Source organism: Aphelocoma coerulescens, chromosome 6 (assembly GCF_041296385.1).
Source record: "Aphelocoma coerulescens isolate FSJ_1873_10779 chromosome 6, UR_Acoe_1.0, whole genome shotgun sequence".
Classification (NCBI taxonomy): Eukaryota; Metazoa; Chordata; class Aves; order Passeriformes; family Corvidae; genus Aphelocoma; species Aphelocoma coerulescens.
This window is the reverse complement of record NC_091020.1, coordinates 33,792,008-33,819,846: the sequence shown is the minus strand read 5'-3', so window position 1 is coordinate 33,819,846 and position 27,839 is coordinate 33,792,008. Positions and strand designations below refer to the sequence as shown.

The following is a 27,839-nucleotide window of genomic DNA, read 5'->3' as shown; positions in this document are numbered from 1 at the left end:
AGAAAATACGGATCTGTGCAGGAATTCTTTGTTGAGCGTCCTGAGCTGCCTCCTTTAGCTCTTGTTGCATTGCTGAGGTTGCCCCTATGAGAAAAGCCATGAAGGGCAAGGACAGGGCAGCTTCAGGAGGTCCTTAAAGCCCCTCACGGTGGCCAAAGGTGTGGTGGACTTTGAAGCCTCCTGGGCCACAGCCAGGAGCTGGGACAGGCTGGGGCTCCAGTGCTACAGCCCCTTCCCAAGGGATTGGGAGGGCAGGAGACACCCCTGGAGCTCCAGGGTGATGGTCAGACCCCTGTGCGTGGGGGAGAGGTGGGTGTTGGACTGCTGGAGCACAGGAACAGCTCATCATTCTTGGAACTGAAAAATAAGAATCTGCCAGTGTGTTATCTGGATTAATGAAGATGAAATGTGCTGTATGAATACATCAGGAGCGTGATCGTGCCGTTATCCCTTGGGCTACTCTGGCTCACAAGGAGAAAAGGTTGATTTGTGTTTGCAGATGACTTTGCTTGCTCTGCCAGTGCTCATTTTTGTTTTAGTACGAAAGCCAGGGAGTGTGTATTTCTTTTGCTCAAAGATGGAGCAGATTAGCAAAGATTTTTCTAGATTATCATCGTTTAAATAGTTCTGGTTTAAGATAAATGTTTCAACTACAATTACTTATTAGTGATACTATTTTAAACAGTGATGATAAATTAGGGGGGTTATAAGCTCTATTATTCAAGGATCTGTGCAATATTTGGACACTGAACATGGTTTTCCATAAACCAGAAGGCGCTGGCGTGCAGCTGACCTGGCTGAGGGCTGGGGTGGGAGAGGGGGAGATGAAGCAGCTTCAGGGGTAGGATTTACAAAATGATGGGAGTTTAACCTTGCTTTGACTCCAGCCCACCCTGGACACAGAGGAAAACCCCATGTGGAAACCCTTGGTGGGGTGAGCATCACTTGTGCTGACAGATGGAAGGTCACGGGGTGAGGGGGCACTTTGGTGTCACAACATTGGTGACGGTTTTTCAGTCAGCGTTGCCCGGTCCCCTGTTTTAATTTAAGATGTGAAATGTGTGGCTGGGGATTATCACTAATCCACAGAATGTTTTAGGGTCAGGGATGAGAAAAAATGTTAGGTATGTTCTCACCCATTCCTAGTGCATGCTGTGCAGCCAGGCCCCAGGAACAGCCTGGCTGGACCAATCTGGAGGGGTTTGCTTCAGCCTCCAGAGCTTTGAGAAAGCTGGAATGGTGAGGTGGGGTGACCAGAGGCACCTCAGCTTCTTCCTGGGTCCTTCCTCAGAGCTTCTGTCCACTGTACCAAAAGAAATCACATCCTCAATGTCATTTGAGAATTTTTGGAAGAGTTTTGGCTGGTTCCAGCCCTCTTTGGGTCCACAGGCTCTTGTCCAGACCTGCAGCCCGGGTTTTGCAGCCAGGCAGGAATGCGAGTGGCCAGGAAAAGCCTGATAAAGAGGGAAAATAAAGAATGGGAAAGTTAATAATTGAACTTTTTGCTATCTTTATTCAGCTTGGAAAGCTGAAGCCAGACAAGGTTTGCAGGGGGAGATAATATCTTTTTATTAGAGCAACTTGTATAGTTAGGAAAAACCCCACATGCTTCTGGGACCACATGCTTTTCCTCAGATCTCCACAACTGCACATTGCATTAAAAATAAAATTAATTTAATTTTCAAAAGGTTCAGCGGATATTTGAAAGAATTGAATTTAAAAGCAACTTACAAAAAAAAAAAATCTCATTTGGTTTAATTTGATTTGAACATTTCAAAAAAGATTTAATAGCCCTGAATTACAAAAGACTTTTTTTCTGGCTTGAAGTTTACTCATAGGAACATGACATCTGTGTACCAAAGGGCTGCCCAGGACAGTGGTGGAGTCCCCATCCCTAGAGGGATTTAAGAGCCATGTGGCACTTGGGGACATGGGTTAGTGGTGGTCTTGGCAGTGCTGGGGGAATGGTTGGACTCTATGATGTCCGAGGTCTTTTCCAACCTAAATGACTCAATGATTCTCTGAAGTTCAAATTTCTACATTTAGCCTAATTTTGTGCACCTGAAAATCTCCATACCTACGCTCTCATATCTTCCTGAAATACCTACAAGGCCCCTTTGCACCTTCAGGATGCCCTCAGCACACAGGAGTTACTGATGAGCAGCCAGTGTGGCTCTAAGGAGGTGCAAAGTCAGAAGGGTTAAGAAGGATGAGTTTAGTATACAGACTTTGCTGCTCTGACCACCACTTTTTTTCCCCTCAGTCTAAAAAAAACATGATTAAATGATAGTATTCTAAGATGTGGGAGTTTGTAAATAATCCGTGTATTGTTATTAATCAAGGTAATTTCTCTGTTCCAGGAGATAAGACATGATTATTAATAACATTTCCAGTGGGAGGTTTTGCTTGCTCACCCTGGCCTCATGAAATCTCCAGCCTACAATCCAGTTCTGTGTAGTCTCCTTTTTTCATTTTTGAGTGAGGGTTTTTTAGGTTTGGGTTTTGTTGGGGTTTTTTTTGATAGCTTTCTACATCATCCAGCACACCAATTTAAAATTCCCTCAATCCAGCTTAGTCTCAGCTGTATTAATGCATGGCTCGAGGGCACAGATAGCTAAAAAGGGCTCTATTGTGTGGCATCTCTAAAATCTTTTTTCTGAGAAGTTGGATAAAGAGATTGAGCTTTCTCAGTGGGGGCTTTGGGTTGGTTTTATTTTTCCCCAGCTGAGTGAGCAGCCTTGCAGGTGGCTCAGAGAGAAGATGTCAGGCCAGGAGATGCTGCTGGACCCTGTGTCATCCCCCATTCCTGTTGAACTTTCCGGCAGAACCTTCTCCTCTGGGAATGTGGCTGCAAGCATAGTGTGGGATCCATCATCATTTTCCTGATGTATCTTGGGAGACAGCTTTACAGCAATATTGAAAATAATCAAATATATTAGTTAGGGAACATGGGTTGAAGCAGGAGTGATTTTCTCTTCAATATTTTTCCTAGGATATCACCACACACAGGGCTCTGTCTTCTTAAGGCACTCATGCTTAGGAAATCCTGCCTGAGGTGCACCCAGTCTTTTTCAATATTAGTTAAACCAGAAAATATTGGGGTTCATGGAATCATTGAATGGTTTGGGTTGGAAGGGACCTTTAAAGGTTATTTGGTCCAACCCCCTGCCATGAGCAGGGACATCTTCAGCCAGGCCAGGTGGCTCTGAGCCCCATGAGGTGATCAGCCTCCCTCCTTCAACTGTTCCTTGAAGGATACAAGGGGGAGCAGCTGGGGTTTGGTGGTCACTGCCAAGCCTGGAGCTTTGTTTGCTCTGTTTTTATGGTTCTGGGCTGCTTTAAGTTCAACAGGAATGTAAAGTGTGCCCTGTTTGTTTTTTTAAAGTGCAACCATGATAAAATCCTATGATAGACCTGTAAAGCTTTAGTTGTAAAAGTAAATCAACTTTAATAGCAAGTAGGTCATAGTTAAGTGCTTTTGAATGTTAGCATTTAGGGGGTTTTTCTCACGTAGTTATAATCCGGTGCTACAGGGAAGTGAGGGTGTTTATCTTAGGGAAATGAGTGGGATTTGCAGGCATTCAGCACCTCCCAGGACCTTCCAGGTTATTCCCCTGCTTACATATTTCACCATCCTTTCTGCACTTAGAGGAATTGGTCTCAAATTCCTCAAAGAGTGATGGGAGAGCACAGAGGAGCTCTGGGTACAGACTGGGATGGAGAAAGAAATGGGTATAAAGAGAAGCAAGAAACTAGGACAAGGAGAAGCAGGAGCCATGTGAACCTGCTGGGAACATGGCAATACTTGGGCTTCCTGTCTGTGCTGAGGTTCCTTCACTGGACCATCGATGTGGAAGAGGGTGGGGATGTGAGAGGAGAAAGTTGCCAAAGGTCTGTCGGCCTCGGCTGACACGTTCCCGTAGTGGGCTGAGCAGTGGCTGTCCCGGGCTCCAGGAGGGGTGACCTTGCAGCGGGGTCGCTGAGCAGACGGTTCCAGCTGGGCTTGTGTGCTTGGCCAGCGCCCAGGAGCTATTTTAGGAGGTCTTAGGAGGGACAAGGCCTTGGCAGGACCTGTGGGTTTGGAGTGAGCTCTCTGTTCTCCCTGCAGGAGCCAGCAGGCATCAGGCAGGCTGTGGAGGAGCCCCCGGTAGCACACACGGCGTGGCTCACAGCGCTGGGGACAGCCCAGGGACAGCCCAGTGTGCTCCTGGTGTGGCTCACAGGGCTGGGGACAGCTCAGGGACAGCTCTATGTGCTCCTGGTGTGGCTCACAGCGGTGGGGACAGCCCAGGGACAGCCCTGTGTGCTCCTGGTGTGGCTCACAGGGCTGGGGACAGCCCAGGGACAGCCCAGTGTGCTTCTGGTGTGGCTCACAGTGGTGGGGACAGCCCAGGGACAGCCCAGTGCTCCTGGTGTGGCTCACAGCGCTGGGGACAGCCCAGGGACAGCTCTGTGTGCTCCTGGTGTGGCTCACAGGGCTGGGGACAGCCCAGGGACAGCCCTGTGTGCTCCTGGTGTGGCTCACAGCGCTGGGGACAGCCCAGGGACAGCCCAGTGCTCCTGGTGTGGCTCACAGCGGTGGGGACAGCCCAGGGACAGCCCATGTGCTCCTGGCTGCTTGGCACAGCACTCACTGCTCCTGGCCTTTTATTCCTCTGAATGAAGGCGCTGGAGGTGTCCAGGTGGATTTAAAGGATTGGAGCCATCCCTTGCCCCAGGCCAGGGCTTCAGCTGCTCCCTGGCCCATGTGCAGCACGTGCAGGAGGAGCTGAGGCAGCGGCCAGCCCTTCTTGGCACTCTGTGCTTGGCCAAAAATGGCTTTGGGGAGGCTCCTAAAGTCAAGCTGGGCTCTCACTGAAGGCTCCCCCATTGCCCTTATGGAAAAAGCATGAGGTAAAGCCTGGGCTGGATCCTTGGTGGGGTTGTTGTCCCTTCTGGCTGTAAACGAGTGACTTGAGATGACAACAGCTACGGGTGGACATGGAAATGAGGATTTATCTTCCAAAAGGCTCTCCAGGCTCCCACTCCAGCAAAGCAGTTCTGTCTCTCCAGAGACAGAAACTCCTCCAGTGCTGTCTCAGCCCTCCTGTGGGATCTAAACCTCCAGCAGATCTCAGGAATGCCAGCAGCAAAGCAGAGATGCTCAGAGGGAGCCCTGTTGCTTAAAAGACTCAGAGCACTTTCTGTCCAGCATAATGGGAAGGACTAATGTCAGTGGTTAACAGCATCATGTAATTCCTACAGGTATCTCCCAACATGGCCTTTTCTTTGTTTTCCACTCAGAATCTCTCACTATCAATGTGCAAATACAAGTTCCAATGGTGCTGGTGGCGCACGGACAGCTGGTGGGATTGAATCCTTCCCGCTTCCCAAAACTGGCTCCAAGGGCTTGCTTTGATGCTTTACCTTTTTTTTAATTTGAGGGAATTTCCAGTCTAAACCATGGTGGTCTGTGTGTGTGATAAAGCCAGGTTTGCACCCCACAATGCTGGTGTGTTGTGGACAGCCCTGCTGCTGGTCTGGTGGGGGTCTCAGGCAGCAGAATTCCAGGCTGTCCCCATGCCAGGGCTGTCACTGCCGGTCAACAGGCCCATCTTTAGCCTTGATTTCAATATCTCATGTTCCAAAACGTCTTTACAGCCTCTGAATCCCTCAGGGCAATTTGAAGTTTGAGCAGCCTCCTGCCCAGATGGCCGATATCAGCAGCTCTCCCCTGGCAGCAGCATCCTTCTCCTTGGGTTTATTTTATTTTTTAAATTTAAAAAAAAACAAAAAAAACAACCAAAAACCAAAACAATGAAAGCTGTCCATTTCCTGGAGCAGCTCATTCGTTTTCTACTGCTGTAGTTTTGTTTCCACTTGGATGAAAGGGAAAAGATAAATGGATAACGAGGATGGGGAGGGACCCGAAGGAGAGCTGGCACGGGATGTTGTCCCTGGTGCATGATGCCGTATGGCTGGAATGTGTGGCTCAGAGGTGAACGTCCCACCCATGAGAAATAAAGGATATATCCTGCAGCTGAAGTGCAGCACTGGAGAGAGTGCTGGATAACATTAGGAAAGCTGCCCACTGAGCTCTAGAAGTACACTTTGTTTCCAGCACTGGGCTTAGTAGTGGAGCATACTCAGGGAGAATTCATTGGGGGTTTTTCTGTTATCTTCTCCATGTTTGTTTTTTTTTTTTTTAATATGAGCTGCAAAGCTCAGCCCTGGGCAGTGGGACAGTTTGAGGGTCCATATGGTGTCTGAATCGTAACCACCAAACAAACCCTAACTGAGCTTTTCCACTCTTTTTTCCCATCCCTCTCTTACAAAAAAACCCTATATATATATACAGGCATCTGAGCTGCTCTGAGCAAGCAGTTTCTCTCCCAGGTGCTTCTTTTAGCTTCCTTGGTAGCATCCCTACCTCACCACCCCTTATGGCCCCTCCCATGCCCTGGCAGCTCCCACTGCCTCCCTGGTTTTGCTGTCCCATCCATCCGTGCCCTGTTCTGCACTCCCACTTCTCAGGGTCCCTGGGTCAGCACATCCCTCAGGCACCCCTGTCTCCCATCCCCTCGTGTGACCATTAGGAGTTTCATGTTAGCTCCTCTTGAAGTCACTCCTTGGTGTTCAGTGTTCACAGACAGGGATTTACCAACCCAACAATGTGGGAATAACCCAAACACCAACATTTTGATACGTAGCAGAGGCCATGCATTACCCTTCTGTTACTCTTTCCTTGCATTAACACCAGTTCCTGTTCTTGCAGCTGTATGTGCGGTGCTCCTGGGTGAGATTTAGTTCAGCCCAGAGATCATTTCATACACCAGCACTCTGGAGTTTTGCAAAGCTTGTGTTTGGCTTTTGTGCCCCAGGGCTGCATCCCTGTGGTGTCAACAGTGTATCCCAGTGCTTTAATGGGGTACACGAAAGGAGGTGTTTCTGGTGTGTGTACCTGCAGGAATTTTAAAAAGAGTAAGTAAATACCATGTATATTTATATTTTAACTGAACATTTCTCTGTGGTTCACGTGTCAGTAGTTCAGCTGGGAACTGTAACCACGGTGCTTGGATCAGCTAATAAGGACATTGTTTTATATGGGAACTTCCTATGAATTTTTAAAAATACTTTCTTCAAGGAAGCCTTGAAAAGTTATCTGGAAAGGGAAGTGGCCAAAATCCAGCTCTTGTGTGCTGATTGGAGGAAATGTGCTGGGGAGTTCAGGGCTTTGCACAGGCTCTTCCCAACACCAGGTACGAGTTTTTCCCTTTCCAGCAGGGCAGGATGGCCCTTATTGCCTCTCTGCCCATCTCTGGAGTTTCTCTGAAACACAATTTCCCTCACCAGAGGGGACTGCCATGAACCTGTGGGCTTTTCCAGTGGGCTGAAAGTTGCCTCCACTTTGCCATCATCCCCCTTCCCCACAGCAGCCCTGGCTGCGAGCCTGGCGCTCCAGCATCAGTTCAAACACCTGGGTCACCACTGAAGGAGAAGATGTTGCAGTCTGTCCCTGGTAGGATCCTGGCAGCCTCAAAGATGCTTTGCTTTTAAAATACAAAACAATCCGTGGTTATTTCTAAAAAATATATATTTGATGTCACTTTCTAAATATGCTGTGTGTGTGTGGCTTCTGTCTGCACAGTACCAAGTGCCTCTGGAGTATTTGTAGTTAGAAAAACTACAAATATGTTTGGGTTTTTTCCCCTAAGTGTGAGATAAGACTTGTGTCCTATTTCATTTTTGCATATGCATTTATTATGAGAAGCATTTGCTAACAGGAAAATGTAAGTGAAAAAAAGAGCATCACTGGTGAGCACACTGTGGTGGAGGAGATTGGTCCTCTGGGTCCTGCAGCATCACAGTGCTTTCCTGAAACATCCCCATCCTCACAGAATCACTCAGTGGCACCTTTCCCACTCAACCTTTCTGCTTGCAGGGAGTGGAGACCCGTGGAAAGCCACTTGGGACCTTGGCTCTCCAGCTCGTAATGCAGAGGTGATGGCAGGGACAGCAAATCTGGGGATTTTCTAGTGCTTAAGCAATGGTTTATATTCAAGAGAAAAATGTACCTAAATCCCCTTGTCCTGTACTCAGAGACTGGATGTTAGGGAGACTGACAGGTCTTTCAATGTCAGTGTTAGAAGTCAGTACCAACTCCAGGTCATAGACCTTTGTTCTCCTTATTCCTGCCCTGTCCTCCAGTTCCAGGACTCCCCTGGGCATCCCGAAGCTCCCGACAGGGTGAGCAGGACCCTTATCTGTAGCGGGCTGTGCGTGCCAGTGAACTGCTGCCCGTTTCTCCTGGGTGCTCCCCTGGGTCGGCTCTGTGTTGTTCAGGACCCTGCAGTCTGTGGAGGGGAGGGATGATGCTGTTGGACTCAGCGGGGTGGTGATAAAATGGGGATAGAGTAACACTATGGAGAGGCAGTGCTGATGGTATTGAACAGGACTGAGGTGCAGATGTTTTTCTTATTTCTTGGGTGGGAATTGTCTGTAGCTGCTGGTGCCACTGGCAGTGACAATGGCAACTGGAAAGAGGGAAAAACAACTGCTCCAGTGACTGCTCCCAGCCATGCTCTGGAGATGGGGCATTGCCCAGGCACAGCCGGCCCTCGTTCTCTACATCCCACAGCAGCAGTGTCCTACATACTCTGACAGAGTGTGGGATCGGGATGACAGTCACAAAGTCATAAAATACCCTCAGGTGGAAGGGGCCCACAAGGATCATCCATTCCAGCTCCTGGCCCTGCACAGACACCCCAACAACCCCACCCTGGGCATCCCTGGCAGTGCTGTCCCAACGCTCCTGGAGCTCTGGCAGCCTTGGGGCCGTGCCCATTCCCTGGGGAGCCTGGGCAGTGCCCAGCACCCTCTGGGGGAAGAACCTTTCCTGATATCCAGCATAACCCTCCCTGACACAGCTCCAGCCATTCCCTCAAACAGTGACATGGGGCTGCTTTTACCTATTTGGGACAAACTGAGCAGGACCAGGAGGAGATGGACGTCTCCAAGAAGATGTGAATCCTGCCAGCGATCGAGTGTCATTTCTGATGCTGAAAATCAGTTCATTCACACATCAAGAAAGAATTTGGCCCTTGGTTTCTGGGTGTAGCTGAGATCAGCACAGCCTTGCTTTCCCCAGTGCTTTGTGTTTGTTTTCAAGGTGCTGCTGCTCAAGGCTATCAGCCTTTTTCTGGAGCCACACTCTGCATGGGAAGAAAGGCATGTTTCATTTTTAAGTTGGAAAAAAAAAAAAAAAAAGCCACACACACAAAAAAAACCCAAACAAACATAAAACGCAGCGTGGCACAGATTAAATCCATTTGAGACAACTCAAAAAAAAACCCCGCCGTATGTGCAAGTCAATAGGAGGAGGGGAGTGGAAGGGGGGAAAGCAACTGTGACATATACAAACCCTTTAGTGTGCATAGCATAAGATTTTTTGGCTGGCACTCACATGATTTTATTCAAGGGCTGGGAAAGAACTACGATTAGTTAAAAGCTTCGGCAAAGTCTGGAGGGAGTGCTCTGAAGAGTTGGGAGCCACGCAGAGGTGACTGTAACTCCTCTCGCAATTTCAGACCATTCTTCTGGGGCTCAGGACAAAAGCCTTTTCTTTTCCCTCCGTGTTCAAAGAGACATTTGTCTTGAGATGTTGCAGCTGTGGGCCGCGGGATCGCTTGTTTGAAGATACCCCCTCGTAGACGAAAGGAGAGGCAACGCACTGAAAAGTGGTAGTATTTTATCGTGTGTGGGTTCCCCCCCCTTCCTCCTCCCTCCCTACTCCTCCACTGCCATGTGTGGTTTTTAATAAGAAGAAGAATGTGGAGGCAACATTTTCCAGGCAAGGGGAAATTTCCTGTTTCTTTTCTGTTTGTTTAATAAAGTGTGTAGTTGACTGTAAAACTGTAGCTACTTGGTTGTGAGCGGGTAATTCAGGCGAGTGTCAGGATTGCTTCTTGATGCACTTTTATATACTTCAGGACAACATGTTTAAAGCCTTTTCTCCTCTTTTTTCCCCTCTTTTTTTGTTATTATTTTAATGCTGCATGGCACAGGCAACTGAGATTAATAAGAATTAGGCAAATGGCTTCTGCTTTTGTTTCGGTGAGATAGTACCAGCCGTCTTGCGGTCACACAAAGGCTGCCATTTAGCAGGGAGCACTCCCTAATTCTCTTGGCAGGGGTGCCATTGGGATCGGATACAAGTGGGTGGCAAAGGGGAGGAGCGGCAGGAAAGGACAAGCAGGCTTTGTGTATTAAAAATGAAACAAAAGCACTTTATGCGCGGGGCTGCGTGCAACAAGCGGCGCTGCCTGTGAGCCGGGGTGGAGTTTGAGTTCTCTGTGGCTGCAAAACCTTGCTTTTCTTGCTTTTTTTTTTTTTTTTCCTTTGCATAAACCCTTCCTCCTCTCCCTCTTCCTTAGCAAGCTCTCCCCGCACTGCTGGCCAGGCTCTGCAGGCAGCTGAAAACGCCTAAAAAAAAAAAAATATATATGTGTTGAACAATACTTGCCCCAACTTTGCAGGAACAGCTGGGGGGGTTCTCAGCAAAAATCAGCTTCAGATGGCGTGGGAGCCACCGAATCTGGGGGGCTGTTGGGAAGCAGAGCTGATCCCACCCCAGCCTCGAGGAGAGCTGGTGCCCAGCTCCGCAGGGGTGGTGATGATGCTCATGGTTTACACAGCATTGTATCCTCGGTGGGGCGAGGAGCGAAAGGGGTTAATGGCTGCGATGTTTTATCGCAATTTCGGGGGGAGTGGCTGCTGTTTAATTACTTTCTGATCCGTGGCATACCTCGTTCTTAATGAAGCAGTCGCCTGCAGAACAAACCTGCTGTATGAGCCGGGCTAGCTTGGTTTTGCCAGCCCAAATGTCTCGGTTTGAATGTGTTTGTGCAGAGGTAGGAACCAGGACAGTGAGGAATGGATGCAGGGTGGTGGAAAGGCAACGGGAGAGGCAGGCGAGGAAAACAGAGCACGCTTTAAGCTGCAAACCTGCCAATGTTTTTTATTAAAACGTAATTTCCATACATTATGTGCTTCATCCTGTATTGATTTGCTTCAAAACTTTCCTTGTCGAGCTGAAATAAATTCCCTCCTGGAAGTGGGAGAAACGAGAGCAGTTCCTGTGAGTACTTCTCGGGTTACAGCCACATTCATCCTCAGTGACTGCACTTGAGTGTGTGGGTAAGGGTGATGTGCCTAAGAAGCCTGTGTCATCATGCACAGTTACATCCCTAATCCCAAGCAAAGACACAGATGCTGTTGCAAAAAAAAAAAAGGGGAAAAAAAAAGCTGTGTTTTGTTTGACTTTGAAAGAAGCTTATCTAAGGGCAGCATAGTAAACCCGTTATTTTGGGGCTCGGATTAAATGTCAAAGTTTCAGATAACCTGTGGTTTCATCTTCCATGTGCCACACTCACAGGAAGCCACTCCAACCTCTGTGTGCCCCCTGTTCTGCCTTGAGGATGGTCCTGGTCCCTGGTGGGCTCTGGGCTCCAAGCTTGGGGACAGGGATGGTGGCCAGCACGGCTGGCACCACCATGGCCACCTTGCCCCTGCATCAGATTCCTTTGTATTTTCAGTTGTGGTGTGAGGCTGGCAGGTGATGCTCTAAGCCCTGGAGATCATACACATTAGTAAGCATTTAAGTCAGTGTTATAATTCACTCCCTTGTTAACCTGAGAAAATAATCTGGCTGGGTGCAGTGCTGCCCAGAGGGATTGTGTAAGCGCTCGGAGATTTGGGCATGTTTTTATTCTTGCTTATCTGCTTATCACAAGCTTCTTTCCCTTATCCAGATCGTCTCGGCACTCTAGCCTGCCTACTGACACACTTGCACTCCCATCTGGATGAAATGCATGCAAACAGAATGTACAACTTCCAGTAATGGAGACCTCAGTAGGGAAGGGGGAGGGAAGGAGCTGTTCTAAAAGCGCCCACCTGTAATGCTGAAAACCTTCAGTCAGGTCTGCTGGGTTGGTTGGTTCTTCATTTCTTTAGGCAGATTCAGTGGAAAAGGAATGGAAAGCCACTGAACCCACTCCATTAAACCTGCCTGTTTCCATGGAGTTATGTTTTCCCATGTAAAATGAGTGTAGCTGTGTGAGTGTAGCAGCAGTGCTGGGTCCCTCCCCAGGGCCATGCTCTTGGTGCTCACAGGTCTGGGGTTCATCACTGTGGCCAGTAGTGCCCATGTGTGTCACACCCACATCAGCTGGGGAAGGTGCCCCCACAAAATACCCCAAAACAGCCCCATGGAGTTCCCTCAGCCAAGCCCTGGGCTTGTCCCCTTCACCAGCACAACCACTGCATTTAAAGGCCAGGCAGATGTTGGCTGGTAGCCCTGCCAGGTTCTTGTGCAGAAGTGGGGTTTGGTGAGGAGAGGCTTTGCTAGGGCTGCTTGGAGACTCAAACGCAGACCCTCCAGCCCCAGCCGTCTCATGGTGCAGCAGCAGAAATAAAGCACCACATTGTACCCAGAGCATCTGGTCCCCTCACCTGTGCTCTGCCCAGAAACTGCCTGGGCAGCTGAGAAAGATACCTGAGATATTTTGTAGGGTCCTAATGTCATAAACATCCTTACTGAAAAGGCAGTGTAGAAATTCCTGAGTGACTTCTCCCAAAATGAACCAGTTAATCCCCAGCAGAGCAGTAAATAGGATATAAAAATCAGCCTTCTGTGGCCTTTGGTGGTGATCAATTCCTTCACCTCAGCCTGGAGAACGTTGGGTTTACAAAGATGAGCTTTGCTGTTCCCATGAAACTGTTAGTAGTTGTTTGTGCATCAGAGTATAACCTTCTGTGCTAAAGAGGTCTTCAGTGTCCTGCTCTTCCCGTGATTTTCCAGTAATCCTACTTTTTGAGTGATTCTCTGGACTTGTCTTTCTGAGGTGGTCAGAACCATAAAGCCATTCCCATAAAAAAAAGGGGGGCAAAGCCACAGCTGTGTTCCCAGTCCCTCGGCCAGACTTCACCCTGTGTTGCTGTTACCCTGGACCTGCTGAGCAGGGTGTCACCAGGTGCTGCTGCCCCTCACCTGACAGGGAGCCCCGCTCAGGGCCCGCCGTGTAAGAGCCGCGCTCGCTGTGCCCGCAGGTATCCGCCCGCAGATCATGAACGGCCCCATGCACCCCCGGCCCCTGGTGGCACTGCTGGACGGCAGGGACTGCACCGTGGAGATGCCCATCCTGAAGGACCTGGCGACGGTGGCGTTCTGTGACGCACAATCAACTCAGGAGATTCACGAGAAGGTACCGGCAGAGCTGGGGCGGGTGGGGGCAGCGGGATCTGGCCTTGCTCTTCCACGTCTTTAAAGCACCTTCCGGTGCCTGAAAGGGCTTCAAGAGAGCTGCAGAGGGGCTTTGGACAAGGTGTGGAGGGACAGGATACAGGGAGTGCCTTCCCAGTGCCAGAGGCCAGGGTTAGATGGGATACTGGGAAGGAATTCTTCCCTATGAAGGTGGGCAGGCCCTGGCACAGGGTGCCCAGAGAAGCTGTGGCTGCCCCTGGATCCCTGGAAGTGTCCAAGGCCAGGTTGGACAGGGCTTGGGGCAGCGTGGGACACTGGAAGGTGTCCCTGCCTGTGTTTGGAAAAATGAGCTTCCTTCCAACCCAAACCAGTCTGTTTGATTTTTGAGCAGAAAGTGTACAAAGCTGCACTGGGAGTCAATCAGCAGATAACATCAACAGAAGCCAGTGCAGATTAAAATTAATTCAGGCTGTTTTAGAAGCCAGATGTTAGTTTGGGGGAAAAAAAGTAACTTTTTATCTCTTTGCATCAGGTTTTTCACATCAATGTTATTAACGTTTCTCATGTTTTTTGAAGTCTGTGGTGCTCTTGCTGTGGCTTTGCTGACACCATCCCACCTGCAGCTGGTGGGTGTTCACAGGTGCTGGGTGCACCTCCAGCAGCTCCTCCCTCTCCAGCCGGGAGTGGAGGAGGTTTGGGAATCATTCAGGCAGATCCATGCAGTGTGGATGAGTGTTTCTGCTTGGAAGCTCAGCTTTATGTAAATACTTCTCTTAAAAGTATTATTTTAGATACCTCAAATGAAGTTTGAAGTGATCAGAAGTCACTTCCAAGATCTGGGAAAGAGGAATACAAATAGCATCTGCTGGTCTTGGCAGATATTAAATTTGGGGGAAGGAGAATGGGAGTTTTTTGTGAGACATTGATAGATGAGCCAGGCTTGGGGGGTTTGGATGGGTCTTGGGTTTCCAGAGCACTGAGGTAGCTGGTGGCGAGCACCAGTGAAGGTCTGGATCTTCACTGAAGGGGACAAAGCCCAGCCCTGTGTGACTCTGCAGCCTCTGCAGAGCTTCTCAGGTCCCCTTGAGAACAGCCAGGAAAGGTGGATGTGAACAGTGTGGCAGGGGTTTGGACGTGCACAAGGAGGTTGAGGTGTTACCAGTGTCACACAGTCCTGTTCAGAACCAACAGACACTGCTGCAACACCAAATGCCTTCCTAGAAGCAGACTTACTGCTGCTTGGAAGCAGAGGGGTTTGCAGATAACCACCTGGAAAAGGGTCCAGGTGAGAGACAGACGTGGTTTTCGTCTGCCTGGTCTGCTCAGGTGTAACATCATGATTTGCAGATATTCACCAAATCCATTCCCAAAGGTGTTGGTGGGTCACAAGCTTGCTGGTTTTGGTGACACGTGGCTCAGACAGCAGGTCAGCAGTGAAAGTGTCCAACTCACTGTGTCATATTCCTGGTTCCTGAGCTGCAGGTGTCCCCCCAGGGGTGCTGGTGGCTCCTGACCCTTGTGTTGTGTTGCAGGTGTTGAACAAAGCCGTGGGGCCATGATGTACCACACCATCACCCTGCACCACACCATCTCCCTGACCTGACCCCTGTGTTTGTTGCAGGTGTTGAATGAAGCTGTGGGGGCCATGATGTACCACACCATCACCCTGACCCGGGAGGATCTGGAGAAGTTCAAGGCCTTGCGGGTCATCGTCCGAATAGGCAGCGGCTACGACAACATCGACATCAAAGCTGCTGGGGAGCTCGGTAAGTCCCGGCTCTGCCCCCTGACTCCCTCCCCTGTCCTTCCTCTAAAGCCTTTAAAATTGGCACAAGGAGCTGCTGCTCCCATGGGACCAAGGTGGCACAGCAGAGTTCCAGGCAGGACCTCCATTCAGGCCCCAAAATTACAGGTGCAGTTTACATTTTTTGCACACAGAGAATATTATGACAAGAAAATTGACCATGAAGTGAACAAAACAGTGCAGTTTTAGAAGGCAGCTTTTGGGTTCTTACTGTGTTAAAACTGCCCTGTCTGAATCCCTCATTCCTACGCTGTTCCGAGTTCCAGGTGCCCCCTCATGCCACTGGATATTTGTATGGTTGTTCTATTTCTGGCACAGGAGAGTTGACACAGCTTTAGAAAAATTGGAGGAAGGGTGTTTTATTATATTTTGTTAGCAAGATCAGTCTCTTGATCTGAGCTGGTTCTCTGAGTCATGCCCACTCCGCTGGGAAGGCACTGCGTTGGATGGTGGAGCAGGAATTGTGTGTTGGGTTGTTGCCACCTCCTTTGCCATCTCATCAAAGGTGCCTCAGGAACTTGAAAAAGGCTTTTAGTGTGTATTGCCAAAAATAGGGAGGTCATGTTGTCAGACAGTGCTGGGGCCACCCAGTTTCCAAACTGGTTTGGGTGGTCACAGAGACATTTGGCTGCACACCTCCAGCTGCAGGAGCTTGATTGTATCCTTGGTTTTATCAGCTGAGTTACAGCAGGTTTTACTCATCTGATCCCAAGGTTCAGTCTATGGAGAAGGCCTGCAGTAGTGTTTGGGATATGTTGTATTAAAGGTTATCTCTGGGGAAGTGAAGAATAACAGCCATTCCACCTGAGCCATTTTACAGAGATAATTGCGATAAGAGAGTCTCAAATAGTCATTCCTAAAAAAAGCAATTCTCAATATAGTGAATTGTTTTCTTTTTCGGGAGGAGAACAGTGTCTTCTCAGTGTAATGGTTTCTTCATGTTTTTAACTCTTATTGTTATTATCCATTATAACAATGTTCTGAGGCTTTGAACATCAGGAAAGGAAAGATATAACGAATAAAGTAATGGGATACTGCAGCATAATCCTTCTTTTTATACTTGGCAAATTGGGTGGCCAAATGATGTGGTTTCGACTAGAAAATGTAATGACTCCCCACAAATGTAGCGTAAAGTTTAATTGGTATTGCTTTCCATAAGGTAGTTTTTAAACCATGCAGTCAATCAATGACCGGTGTCTGAACACAGTGCCAGGGCCACCCACTGGCTGGGCTGGGCACCAGCTTGGAACCCGTAAAAGGCACCCCCAGGATGGGATGTTGGAGTTGAACCATCTGCCCGTGGGTGTTTAAGGGGCACAGAGTAAATACCAGCTTAAGGAGCTCGTGGGAAGGGCAGCCCGGTGCCATCCCACTCCACGAGCAGGGTCCCTCAGCCAGGGGACAGGAGCTGATTCGTGTGTGGCCTCCGCAGGGATCGCCGTCTGCAACATCCCCTCAGCCGCCGTGGAGGAGACGGCCGACTCCACCGTGTGCCACGTGCTCAACCTGTACCGGCGGAACACGTGGCTGTACCAGGCGCTGCGCGAGGGCACGCGGGTGCAGAGCGTGGAGCAGATCCGGGAGGTGGCCTCCGGAGCCGCCCGCATCCGCGGAGAGACGCTCGGCCTCATCGGCTTCGGTGCGTGGGACAAGGGGGGCAGCTCCTGAGCGGGGCTCAGCACCTCTCACTGGTCCGGGGAGAACCCACAACGAGCATTTCCAAAGCCACAGAACCACTGCAGTGGATTGGTGTGAAATAGGGAGAACATCTCACACGTCTTTTTGGGGAAGGAGCTTTTTGGGAGCTGTGGTTGAATCCTTGGAGGAGCACTGGTGGTGTTCTGGAGGGACCGCACCTCTAGAGGTAGTACTGCTGTCCTCTCCCAGACAAACCCCCATCCCTGAGCCACAGCTACACCAAGCCAGCCCTTCCTGAGCCACTCTGCCCTGCACAGAGGCAGGGCTGTGTAAAACAGTCTGTCTTATGTTCAGCCACAGCTGTAGAGAGTTTTAGCATTAGAGGTGGGATCAGCTAATTAATGCCAAAAGCTCATATGAGTGTGTTTAAATGAGGAAACGGAGGCAAGGCAAGGGAATGTCTGGGGAGCCCAGCAGGCCCCAGGGCAGGGGACAGTCCTCAGGTTCTGCTGGGGGCTCAGCCTCACAGACACAGGGAAGTTGGGCTCAGTTAACTGCCCCTGTCCCTTCCCTTCGGCACAGGTCGCACTGCGCAGGCGGTCGCGGTCCGAGCCAAGGCCTTCGGCTTCAACGTGATCTTCTATGACCCGTACCTGCAGGATGGCATCGAGCGCTCCCTGGGCGTCCAGCGGGTCTACACCCTGCAGGACCTGCTCTACCAGAGCGACTGCGTCTCCTTGCACTGTAACCTTAACGAACACAACCACCACCTTATCAACGACTTCACGATTAAGCAGGTAATTAATTCACCTCGCCTGCACAGCCAAAGAGCTCTTCGGTGGGCAAGCCCAGGGTGCAGGAGCTGGCCACAGATCCCTCAGCTCCCACGGTGAGCCAGCACCTCCAGAATAGCTGGTTGCACCCAGGTGTGTCTCCCCACAGTGTTTAGGGGAGCAGTGTCCTGCCAAGTAAATGATCCCCACCCCCGTGGTGTGGAGGTGACGGCAACAGTGGGTTTAATTTGCCAACACCAACCAGAGATGGAGTTTCCGTGGAAAACCCCCATGCAGTGGGATGGGGATTGCTCTGGGGCCGGAGCACGAAAAGCGGGATGCTGTCCCAGCTGGAGGCAGCATCCCAGGGTGGGGGTGAGGATTGGATGGGGTCACTGCGCCCAGCTGACGGTCATCCCTCTCCGGGCCGGCGGCAGATGAGGCAGGGAGCGTTCCTGGTGAACACGGCCCGCGGGGGGCTGGTGGACGAGAAGGCCTTAACTCAAGCCCTGAAGGAGGGACGGATACGAGGGGCGGCGCTCGACGTGCACGAGTCGGAGCCATTCAGGTAAAGCTCTGGTTCACGGGGCTGGCCCTGGGGTGGCGGCCCTGGGGTGGTGTTGGTGTCACCGTCTGTCGTGGCAGCCACTGAGTGTCACGGCCCTTTGTCACACAGCCCCAGCACTGAGGGACGGTCCTGCTGTTGTCACCTTGCAGCAGCCATCGGTTGTAGTCCAGCACCGGGGTTATGGGTGCTCAAAGGGACACTGGGAGCTTAGAACAAGAACCCAGCCTGTGCTTAAAAGAAAACCCAAAACACTCACTGGGCCATGAGAAGAAAGTCACTGCACTCGGTGTTGGGCATTTTTGGCTGCAGCCTGGGAAGGGTTGGTTGTAACTCGAATGCAGCTTCTCTCACCACAGAAATATTTAAGGAACAAAAAGTTTGCTCCTACACAAGAGGAACCCCAGTGTCCACCTCCTCCCATCCTGGGCTGACCCACAGCCTGTCCCTGTATCCCCACACTGCTGCAGACACCCCCAAACATTATTCCCATGAGAGCATTAAGCCCAGCCATTCCATGGGTTGGTTTTTCAGCCCTGTTGGCTCTTTTTTGGTGCATTTTCAGAAGCCTGCATTTTCTGAGCCTTGCACAGAAGCTGTGCTTCCTCCCCAGCACTTCTGTGGCCATTTTGGGCTGGCAGGACTGTCAGGCCAGGGAATCATGGAATGATTTGGGCTGGAAGGCATCTTAAAGGTCACCTAGTTCCAATTCTTTACCATGGGCAGGGACACCTTCCACTAGAGTAGGTTAATCCAAGCCCCATCCAGCCTGGCCTTGGAAGGAGTGTTGCATATGCAGAGGGCAGACCACCAGCCTTCTGCCGTTCATCTTTTATTCGCTGTTTAAACATTGATTAATCTCTTTGCTTGTTTTCCCCTGCTCCCAGTTTTGCTCAAGGCCCATTGAAAGATGCTCCCAACCTGATCTGCACCCCACACACGGCCTGGTACAGCGAGCAGGCGTCCCTAGAGATGAGAGAAGCTGCTGCCACCGAAATCCGACGTGCGATCACAGGTACCCGGCCCCTGGGGACGCTGGGCTTGGCTCCCTGGGTGCCTGCAACAGGAGTCAGGAGGAGCAGAGACAGGGATTGACCCTGCCCATGTCCCAGCAGGACACTGGGAAAGGGATCTAACCCCAGTTTGCTTCCCAGTAAAAGAGCTGAGAACCCAAACGTTCCTGTTCTGTCATTTGGGAATGTTTGTGGTTGGGTGAGGGGTTTTGTGTTGGGTTTTTTTTAATGAATAGGGCAAAGACTGGTGACTGGGGAGAACAGGACAGGGAAGCAGTAATTGCTGCCCATGTTACTGGTGCTAACCCACACAGTGGTGCAGACACAGCCACTGTGGATGTGACTTCTGCATTCCAAAACCAAATCCGAAGGTGGTGGGCACAAAACTCCAGCAAAAAGGGTGCTTCTTTTGTCCTAAAAGCTGCCATCCATGTGAAGGTGGAAGGCACAGCTTCATGTCTGCCTCCAAAGCAGGGGGCTCAAGGGAACAGCTTCCCAAGTGGTGGGAGTGAGGGCAGGAAACTGGTCTCCAACCCTGCACCTTGGGACAGCCAAAACATCCTCCTGAAACAAGGAACATGGAATTTTTTTTCCTCCCATCCTTTACACTGACAGACATAGTGAAATTATAAACACTGCAGCTTTTTAGAGGGTGATAAAGGTGGGCCCTGCCTGACAGACTCACCTTTTTCGCCAACTGCAGGGCGCATCCCAGAAAGCCTAAGGAACTGTGTGAATAAGGAATTCTTTGTCACGACGGCTCCGTGGTCAGTAATAGACCAGCAGGCGATTCATCCCGAGCTCAATGGTGCCACGTACAGGTGAGCGGGAGAACGGGAGCACCGGGAGAGCGGGAGCCGCTGGCACGGCAGGGCTGGGATCCAGCTGGACACGAGGGGGGACACCCGGGTACCCCGGCCGCTGTCACTCCTCCCCGGGGACCAGCACGGGGAGTCACTGATGCTGCTTGAGCCACCCACGGGTGGGTAGAGCCTCCCTTTCCAGAGCCTGCATCCCCCTCTGGGCTGGGAGTCACTGGACTCTGTGCTCCTGTTCCTGACCAATTGCTGTGAGCCAGGTCCACCTCGAGGGTTAATGAGCCAGGGGAAAAGCTCCAAATATAGGGCTGTAGTCAGGTGACCCAATTTCCACCTAAATCCGAGATTAAGGATTACTTACTGCTCTGTTTAGATGGCTCCAAGCATGCTGGTAGGAGACATTAGGCTCAAGGAGCTGGAGCATGGGCTCATTCAGGGTATCACTACTGCCAAAAATACTCTGAGCCACAAAATACCCTACAGGGCACATCAGGTCACGTCAGGCAGGAGTTACCCAGCAGCAGAGCCCCAGGCAGCTCCGGTGCCATGCAGGCCACAGGCAGTGAATGCTCCCTCTCACCAGAACGTCCAAACCTGGAAAAAGCCTTTCCCAGTGCTGCTCTTGTTCCAAAACACGTGGGCAGTGCCATCACCTGAGGACAAGCCTTGGCTTCCCAGCTTAACCTGTCTCTGCAGGGAGCTTCCTCCTGGCTAAGCTCCTCGGGAGCTGCAGCCCCCCAGCCCCTGTAAGCTGGCTCAGCTCCCCACCTTCACAGGCAGGTGAAACTTCCTTCCTCTCCTGGCTTTCCAACCTGCCTTTCCCTAAGGCAGCAGAGCCACAGGGAGGTGGGAGCTCAGGCCTCATGTGGCTATAGAGCTCTAAGCTTCAGCTTCAGGGTTTTGTCCTCATTTTCCCACATCACAGCTGAAGAAATTCTTATTATTCTCCTTTTTCAAACTCACTGTTTCTTGAAATGTGTGTAATTCCTCCTGCTTTTGGAAAAGATGGATTAGATCTGATCCCATCTTTCAGCTGTGCTGTTCCATGAGGAAGATGCAGCTCACCTTCCACACAGGGAAAAATTTACAAACAGGTGTAAGTGTTCAAGGTATTCACACACAGGGATGCAGTCAGCACACCAGCATCTGGGGTTTCAGAGAGCATTCTGGATGGTTCCTTACCCAGTTTCCCAAAGGAGAAGGCTTCCCCCTGGCTCAGGAGGCTGTGAGAAGGCACAGAACAAGCTGCAGTCCTGGTGCTGTAGCGGAGGACGCTTACCCGAGGCACAGCAGTTAATGGGTAACTCTGAGCTCTCCCTTGTAACTCAACAGGAAAACCAAACCTGCCTCCAGGAGGGAAGTGGAAGCTCGTTGCTGTGTTTTCTCCACAGAGGTGGTGGGGGTGATGGGTGTGTGATGAGCTCTGCTGTGACAAACCTGCCTCTCTCTGTCCCCTCTGCCAGGTATCCCCCTGGGATGGTGAGTGTGGCACCGGGAGGAATCCCAGCAGCTATGGAGGGCATCATTCCCGGAGGCATCCCCGTTACTCACAACCTTCCCACAGTGGCACATCCTTCCCAAGCTCCATCGCCCAACCAGCCCACAAAACACGGGGACAACAGGGAACATCCCAACGAGCAATAGCAGATAATTTAAAAACCATTCAATAAACTTAGGACCAAGAGACATTGGAAAAGAAGTTATACATGAACTAAAAGAGAAGAATTTGATACGAAATTTGTAATGCTGATTTTGGACAGACGCATCATTGATGTTCCAGTGTTCCCGACAAAGCGACAGCAGCCAAGACTGGGGAGAAGCCCTGGAGAAGTCACCTGCTCCCTGCAGCGCTGAAAACTAGGATGTGATACATTAATGAGCAACTTCTGTTCTTGTGTGTTGAGTTTCCTTCATCTGTGCATCAATCACATGAATAAAAATGAATTTCTTTTCCCCCCTCAATTCCTTGGAAAGGACAGGGCTCCTGCACTGTGTCCAGGCCACTGAATTAAGCCATCTTTACAGAGTTAACGTGTCAGAGGAAACCATTGTGTGGCTTCAGCCCTTTCCTTTCTCTTGCATCTGGTGACCTCTCCTAACGGGGGGCAGCAGTCCTGGCTTAGAAGTGGAAGAGAAAAAAAAAGCAAACACTACTCCTCCTCCTTTTTGCAGTCTCACAGGGCCAGTGCCGTGTAACAGAAGTTCTCCTGCCAGGTCTAAGTTCCAGCCATTCCAGCCGGGACCCGTGGGATGGGGAGGGCAGAACGGGCTCTTGGCACTGACCACTGCCCTCCCAGGCTAAGGAAAACCAAACTGCCAGTCTCTTCTCTGCCCAATACACTGAATAAAGTAGCTGTGCATCCACCTATGCCCTGCAATGATGCAAGAAAAATAAAAGAAAAAAAAAGAAAAAAAAAAAAGGAAAAAAAAAAGAAGAAAGTATTAAGTTTCACACACTATTTGTACTCAAATATATTTTCTCAGTTTTAAATCTGCAGCTATTTTATCAAGTGGAAAAAGTCTTGAGCTGGAAAGGGTTCAAGAATAATGTTGCATTTCCTTATGTCTCAGGAAACACTTTTTATGGTAACTTGTCAGACTGTCTATGAACAAAATCCACTTTTTTAGACATTGATAAAGGTCTTCTTCACGTGATATTTTATACAAGAACACTTCAAGATGTGTTATTAGATGTGACTGATTTTAACAAATCCTATTAGATTTGTATCAACTAGTTACATGTTATATTCATAGTCTTTTGTGAATCATCGCCTTTTTGTTTTTAAAGATGGCCTGTTTTGAGCCTTTGTATGGGTACATTCCTGTTTCTGTGACAAAAAAAAAGAAATCTTGAGCTGTCCCAAACAGACAAAAAAGAAACCAATGGCTATCAGTATGTTTTGTTTTAGTGTGTTACCGTTACTGTATTTGTTTATTGTAAAGGTGGACATTTAGCGTTCAGTGCAGTTTTCAATAAAAAGTGATAAAATTTCTATAATTTCTGAAAGGCAAGAGCTCTCGCTGCAGTCTGGGGCTTGGAGACACTGAGAGGTAACCATAAGGTACAGAAATGTAATTCTGGTCACACTTGGCAAGTATTTACAGTCCAGTGGGAAGGGAAGGTCCCTTCCAACTCAGACCACTCTGTGATGAAGAGATCACTGTGGGTTTCCACTAAGGTACAAAGGCAGCTACAACTCACACATTTTCTGTACATTCTCAAGAGCTGAAGCATTATCAAACCCCTGGAAAATAAAGCCAAAAAAATGCTCAAGAGGTGCTGGTGGCTTTGAGCCTCACTGGGCAAAAGGCCTGTTCTTGTTTCCACCCTTCTTTCCCACTGTGTCCAAGTACCACACACATGGAGTTAGATGGGGACTAAAAAAAGCTGAAACCAAAGTGTCTAAGTTACAAAACTCTGTATTTTGTTTGCTTTAAATTAAACTGAAAACTTGGTTACCAGCTCCAAACATCCAAAATAGAGATCACCTGTTACAGAGCGACCACTCCTTGTCAGTGCTCAGCACAGCCCAGCAGTGAATTATCCATGACCTCTGTGAGAAACCGGGATAAAACAGGTCAGATACAGGGGAGGTGTCTGGGACACACTGAAATGACCATCAAAACCATGAGGAAAACATTTAATTGTTGTTAAGGTTTAGAGTTGTTTTAAAAATAAACGAGCCCTGGTACTTTGTTTCTCAATAATCCGGTACCTCCCTGTGCCGCAGGATCCCCTGTGCCAGCAGTGACTCCGCACTGGGACAGTGAGAGCTGAGCTCAGAAAATGCTGGAGCTTTCATCCAACACCCAACTTCCCTTTCAGACAAAACCAAGGACAGAAGTGCCACAAGCTCAACAGGAGCAGCAATTGAGCCATCCCAAGTGTTACAAGTGCCTGCAGTAAGAACACCAGCAAAACATGCGAAGATCGGAGCTGTGGAAGCGCAAAGGGAAGAATATCATCAACAACTGGGAGATGCTGAAGCACCAGGAGCTGCAGCTCTCAAATGGAAAGTTACTGGGCAGAGAAATGGGAAATGAACAGTTGCTGCTGAAGGTTTGTGACTGACAGAAGAGCCATGCTGCTGCTGTTGCCCTGCTCTGGGAAGGCAGACAGGGACGCTCTCCTGGGGGATAATCATCTCCAGGGAGAACTCCAGAGATGTCACAGTAGCTTAAAACAAGCAGCTTCAAGGTTACAAACACTACATAATCTTTTAAAAAGGGTATATGGGGAAGTTATTGAATAAAAGGGGGGAAAAGGAAAAGCAGCAATTAAATAAGGTCTCCAAACACACACACACCAACCTAGATAATGGAGGAAATGCAACTCGGGGGTATTTGCCATAAGCCATGCAGCAGAACTTTGGAAGAATCCAGAATTACTAAATTTTAATATATTAAAACCAAAAGAAATACAGGGATTTTCACTGAGGAAGTCATAAATAAAACCAGAAAAAAAACCCTGACCAGCTGTAAAGGAGGTAGCAATGAAAAGCTAAGTTCTGTGCTAGGAAAAGCGTGTGCTGCTGCGAGCAATATATGAGGAAAGTAACATTGAGAAACCCAATTTTTTGTATGTATTTTCATGGCTGAAAGTGCAGAACTTGCTGACAAGCTGCAAGGGAGTGTGTGCAGATGAATCTCAGTGTCTGTAAACTTTCAGGTGTGTGACTGAGGAGCCACTGACATGCACTGACTGCGGTGCGAGCACGAAGCCGGGGTGTTGTACCTCTTTAATCTACAGGTACAGGAGGTTTGGATTACTCTGATTCTGGAAAAGACACTTCACCAGTTCCCAAAAGGCCTGTGAAGTTTGTGAACCTGAACAGACCATTCATTGTACAACACATCAGAACAAAACAATAATGATCAAGAAAGCCAAGTGATCCAAAGTACCAGGACTGTCCTGTTGGAGCAGAACTTGAGGAATTCATCGGTGCATGCGTTTGAGAACACCTGAACTGACCACAGGGACTCCACTGCTCTGGGAAGGGCTGGGGGATAGGGGCACAATGCAGGCTGCCCATGGACAGCAGGAGAGGAGGGCAGGAGTGCTGGGCCAGCTTGGCTCAAGGTAGACTTTCACACTGGTAATTCTCCCCCTGGGACAAGGAAGCTTTGCTTCCGTGAATGGAACAGCACTGCCAAGAGCACAGGGGTGGGAGCAGCATCCTCAGAGTAGCCCACGGACTTGGGGGCTTATCCTTCTGTCCACAGGGCAGCTGGTCATGGGCAGGCTGGGATCTGAAGTTACAGGTCTGGCCACTGACTGAGGGCTCCTCAAGATGGTGAATTAGGACCCCCATGGTCACAGCACGACACAAACCACTCCAGCACACGGTGCTGGCCAGCTCAGGGCATGGAAATCCTCATCCCAGCTTACCCTGCATTCAGCTCCCCTGACAGAAAAGCTTTACATCCTCAGCTAGATGAGGTATAAAAGGATTTCACTGCAAGGTAAGGACAAAAAAAAAAAAAAAATCCCAATTTAGAAAGGGAGCTTGAACCAGGACTGTGTGCTCATGAAGAAGCTCTGTAGTATCTGGGGTTGGGCACTGAATTTGGGTCACTCACTCATGGCAGAGCAGCATTCATCCTTCACCTGGAAATCTGGGCATGCACCAATCAGAGGAGCTCTAATGGCCAAAAAGGTGAAGACATAATAAACCTCAGTGGAATCTAGAACGGGAAAATTTCAAAATTAATACAGTACTTCATTATTTCTTTACTTTCGGTGTCGTCACCAAGTTTCTGTAGGAGTTGTGCACGTTTCAACACCATCTAAGCAGCATTTGGAAGAAAAAGCAGCAAGTTCCTCAGGGTTTCCATAGCTCTGAACTACATAAAAATAGGTGCTATGGGGCTTCTTTCCAAATTCTAATTAAAACAATTCCATCTACTGCAAAATTGCTTATTCAACCACCACACCATCAAAAGTGCTTTTCAAGCCAACCTGAATTGCACTGTATATGTAAAAACTGGCATTAACCTTTAGTGTTTCAGTGAGATTTTTAGATAAACTTTATCCATTACAGGTTACATGGCTAAAGTTATCAAATATAATAAAATTTCTACTGGAGAATATACTCTGAACTTACACTCTTAGGAACTTACATAAGTTTAAGTATGGCCACATCAATCAACATGCAAGAAATTCCCAGGTTTACATACTGAGAAATATATAACAGTGCTTTTAAACAACTTGAGCATAGATTCTTCTTTTTAATTAGAACTGCCAAGTGGATTCTCACTAGATTTAGTGACCAAGGAATAACCCTTCAAAAAGTATTTTTTCATTTGCAGCAAAGTTTGAGTGATCAAAGAATAAATGATAAAATGATATAATTTGTAACACAGCAAGACGGAGTTTTGACAAGATTAAATTCTCAATTGTGTTCAAATTCTCAGATTTCACACAATTTTGCTTAGTGTATGCTCACAGGAATAAAATCCCTATCTTTTAGGTCACTTCTCTGAATAAATATCCTTATGTATACTGAAAGGAATCTATTAACTATTAGAAGAAAAAAAAAGGCAAAAAAATAACAAACCCGAAAAGCTTTTTCAGGAAACAAATCATTTCACTCAATGAAAAATTTAGTTTCTTTTCCAGTTTGTTCCGTAGAGTTTAGGCTTTATTATGTGGGCACAGCAATAACTAAAATATTAGTAAAATAATGAATGTATTTTTGCTTATAACTTGCTGTGGATATCTTGTGCAAACAAAAAAAAACCTCTCACAATCTGACCTGGGCACTGGTGAGATTTCACAGGAAAGGGCCTTTCAGGGAAATGTGTCAGAGTATCTAAAAGGTGATGGAGAAGACCAGGTTCTACTGTAAAAGAATCTCAGAGGGAGGAGCTATCCATCCAGCTCACATGTGCTTTCAGAAGTGCCCTTAGTTGAAAAATTTCTCTGCAATAATTAAGATGCTGGTATACGTTTCCTATTACACAACCTCTTACACAACCACATGCGGTACATTTATAGACAGATTTACAGTCAGAAAGAAAAATGGGGTTGGTTTTTGTGGGTTTTTTTTTCTTCCATCTTGATAATAAAATTAGCTGTTTTTTGTTTCTTTTTCGTGTTTTTATACAAACTGCAGTCCAGCCCGCTTGGCTCTCTCCAGGCAGCGGGATGAGCGTCCATTCTCTCCCCGTGCTGTCGGAGAATCCTTCCCAGCATGTATCCCCTAGGCCTGGGTCGTTCCACACCCCACTGCTACAGCACAACGCTCACTCAGGGTCACACACTCTGCACTGCTCATTTGCACTTTATTCCCCCTCACTCATCGTCGTCATCCTCGTCCTCCTCGCCGTCGGACAGGGACGTGCAGGGCCGGATCTGGCGGTAGCGGTCGAGCCACTTCTCCACCATCTGGGTGACCAGCGGGTGGTTGCGCCGGCGGGAGCTCTTCTGCATGGCCACGAGAACCCCTCCCTCTGTCACGCAGCAGTCCAGCCACTCCCGCAGCAGCTTCTCCTGCTGCTCCTCGTTGCCTATCTTTGGGGGACAGAAAACACCAGGAATGAGGCTTCCCCAACGCCCAGCGCGATTCCTGCTCCGAGCGCATCGCCGCACCCAGAGACTCTGAAAGCCAAACTCAACCAAAGTTTGAAGGCTCTGGAAATATGCTCCAGCTCTTCTTCCCAATTTTTCACATGTGTATTTCCAATGCAGCCTTTCTGTATTTCAGTTATTTTAAAGCAACTATTTGTTTGTGGTAGGCACCATATATAAAGGGCAGGCCCTAAAAGATTCTTCTGGCTTTACAAAGACATTTTCAGGAGTCTTAAGAGTTCCTTAGATGAAATATTTTCTCTTGTAACACATAACAAATATCATGGCTTGCTGAAGAAACACCCCTCTCTAGACCTGAAGCCCGTATCTTTCTCCTTTTATTTATAGAATGCCCACTTTCTGCAATTACTTCAGTCTTCCAGCCCTCCCTTCATCCATGCACACCCTTTACCGAAAT

At 48.9% G+C, this 27,839-nt stretch overlaps 2 protein-coding genes across 10 annotated transcripts in view; one reads left to right on the top strand and one right to left on the bottom strand.

The window, feature by feature from the left end:
• Positions 1 to 22,858, top strand: part of CTBP2 (C-terminal binding protein 2) — a 132,985-nt gene extending 110,127 nt beyond the window's left edge. For 2 of the 7 annotated variants that reach the window (XM_069020240.1, XM_069020239.1), the window contains 8 exons: positions 13,087 to 13,241; positions 14,862 to 15,006; positions 16,477 to 16,683; positions 17,265 to 17,479; positions 17,893 to 18,023; positions 18,908 to 19,035; positions 19,737 to 19,854; positions 21,315 to 22,858. In XM_069020240.1, the coding sequence (XP_068876341.1) occupies positions 13,087 to 13,241; positions 14,862 to 15,006; positions 16,477 to 16,683; positions 17,265 to 17,479; positions 17,893 to 18,023; positions 18,908 to 19,035; positions 19,737 to 19,854; positions 21,315 to 21,495 (1,280 nt within the window). In that variant the 3' untranslated portion in view covers positions 21,496 to 22,858. Of the gene's footprint in view, positions 1 to 9,457; positions 9,539 to 9,558; positions 9,720 to 9,746; positions 9,830 to 10,825; positions 10,890 to 13,086; positions 13,242 to 14,861; positions 15,007 to 16,476; positions 16,684 to 17,264; positions 17,480 to 17,892; positions 18,024 to 18,907; positions 19,036 to 19,736; positions 19,855 to 21,314 lie in introns of those variants that run through there. The other 5 variants (XM_069020245.1, XM_069020243.1, XM_069020244.1 and 2 more) reach the window with 5 other exon arrangements.
• A 397-nt stretch (positions 22,859 to 23,255) lies between these two features.
• Positions 23,256 to 27,839, bottom strand: part of ZRANB1 (zinc finger RANBP2-type containing 1) — a 44,104-nt gene continuing 39,520 nt past the window's right edge. For all 3 annotated transcript variants that reach the window (XM_069020249.1, XM_069020246.1, XM_069020247.1), the window contains exon 11: positions 23,256 to 27,364. In XM_069020249.1, the coding sequence (XP_068876350.1) occupies positions 27,146 to 27,364 (219 nt within the window). In that variant the 3' untranslated portion in view covers positions 23,256 to 27,145. The remainder of the gene's footprint in view (positions 27,365 to 27,839) is intronic.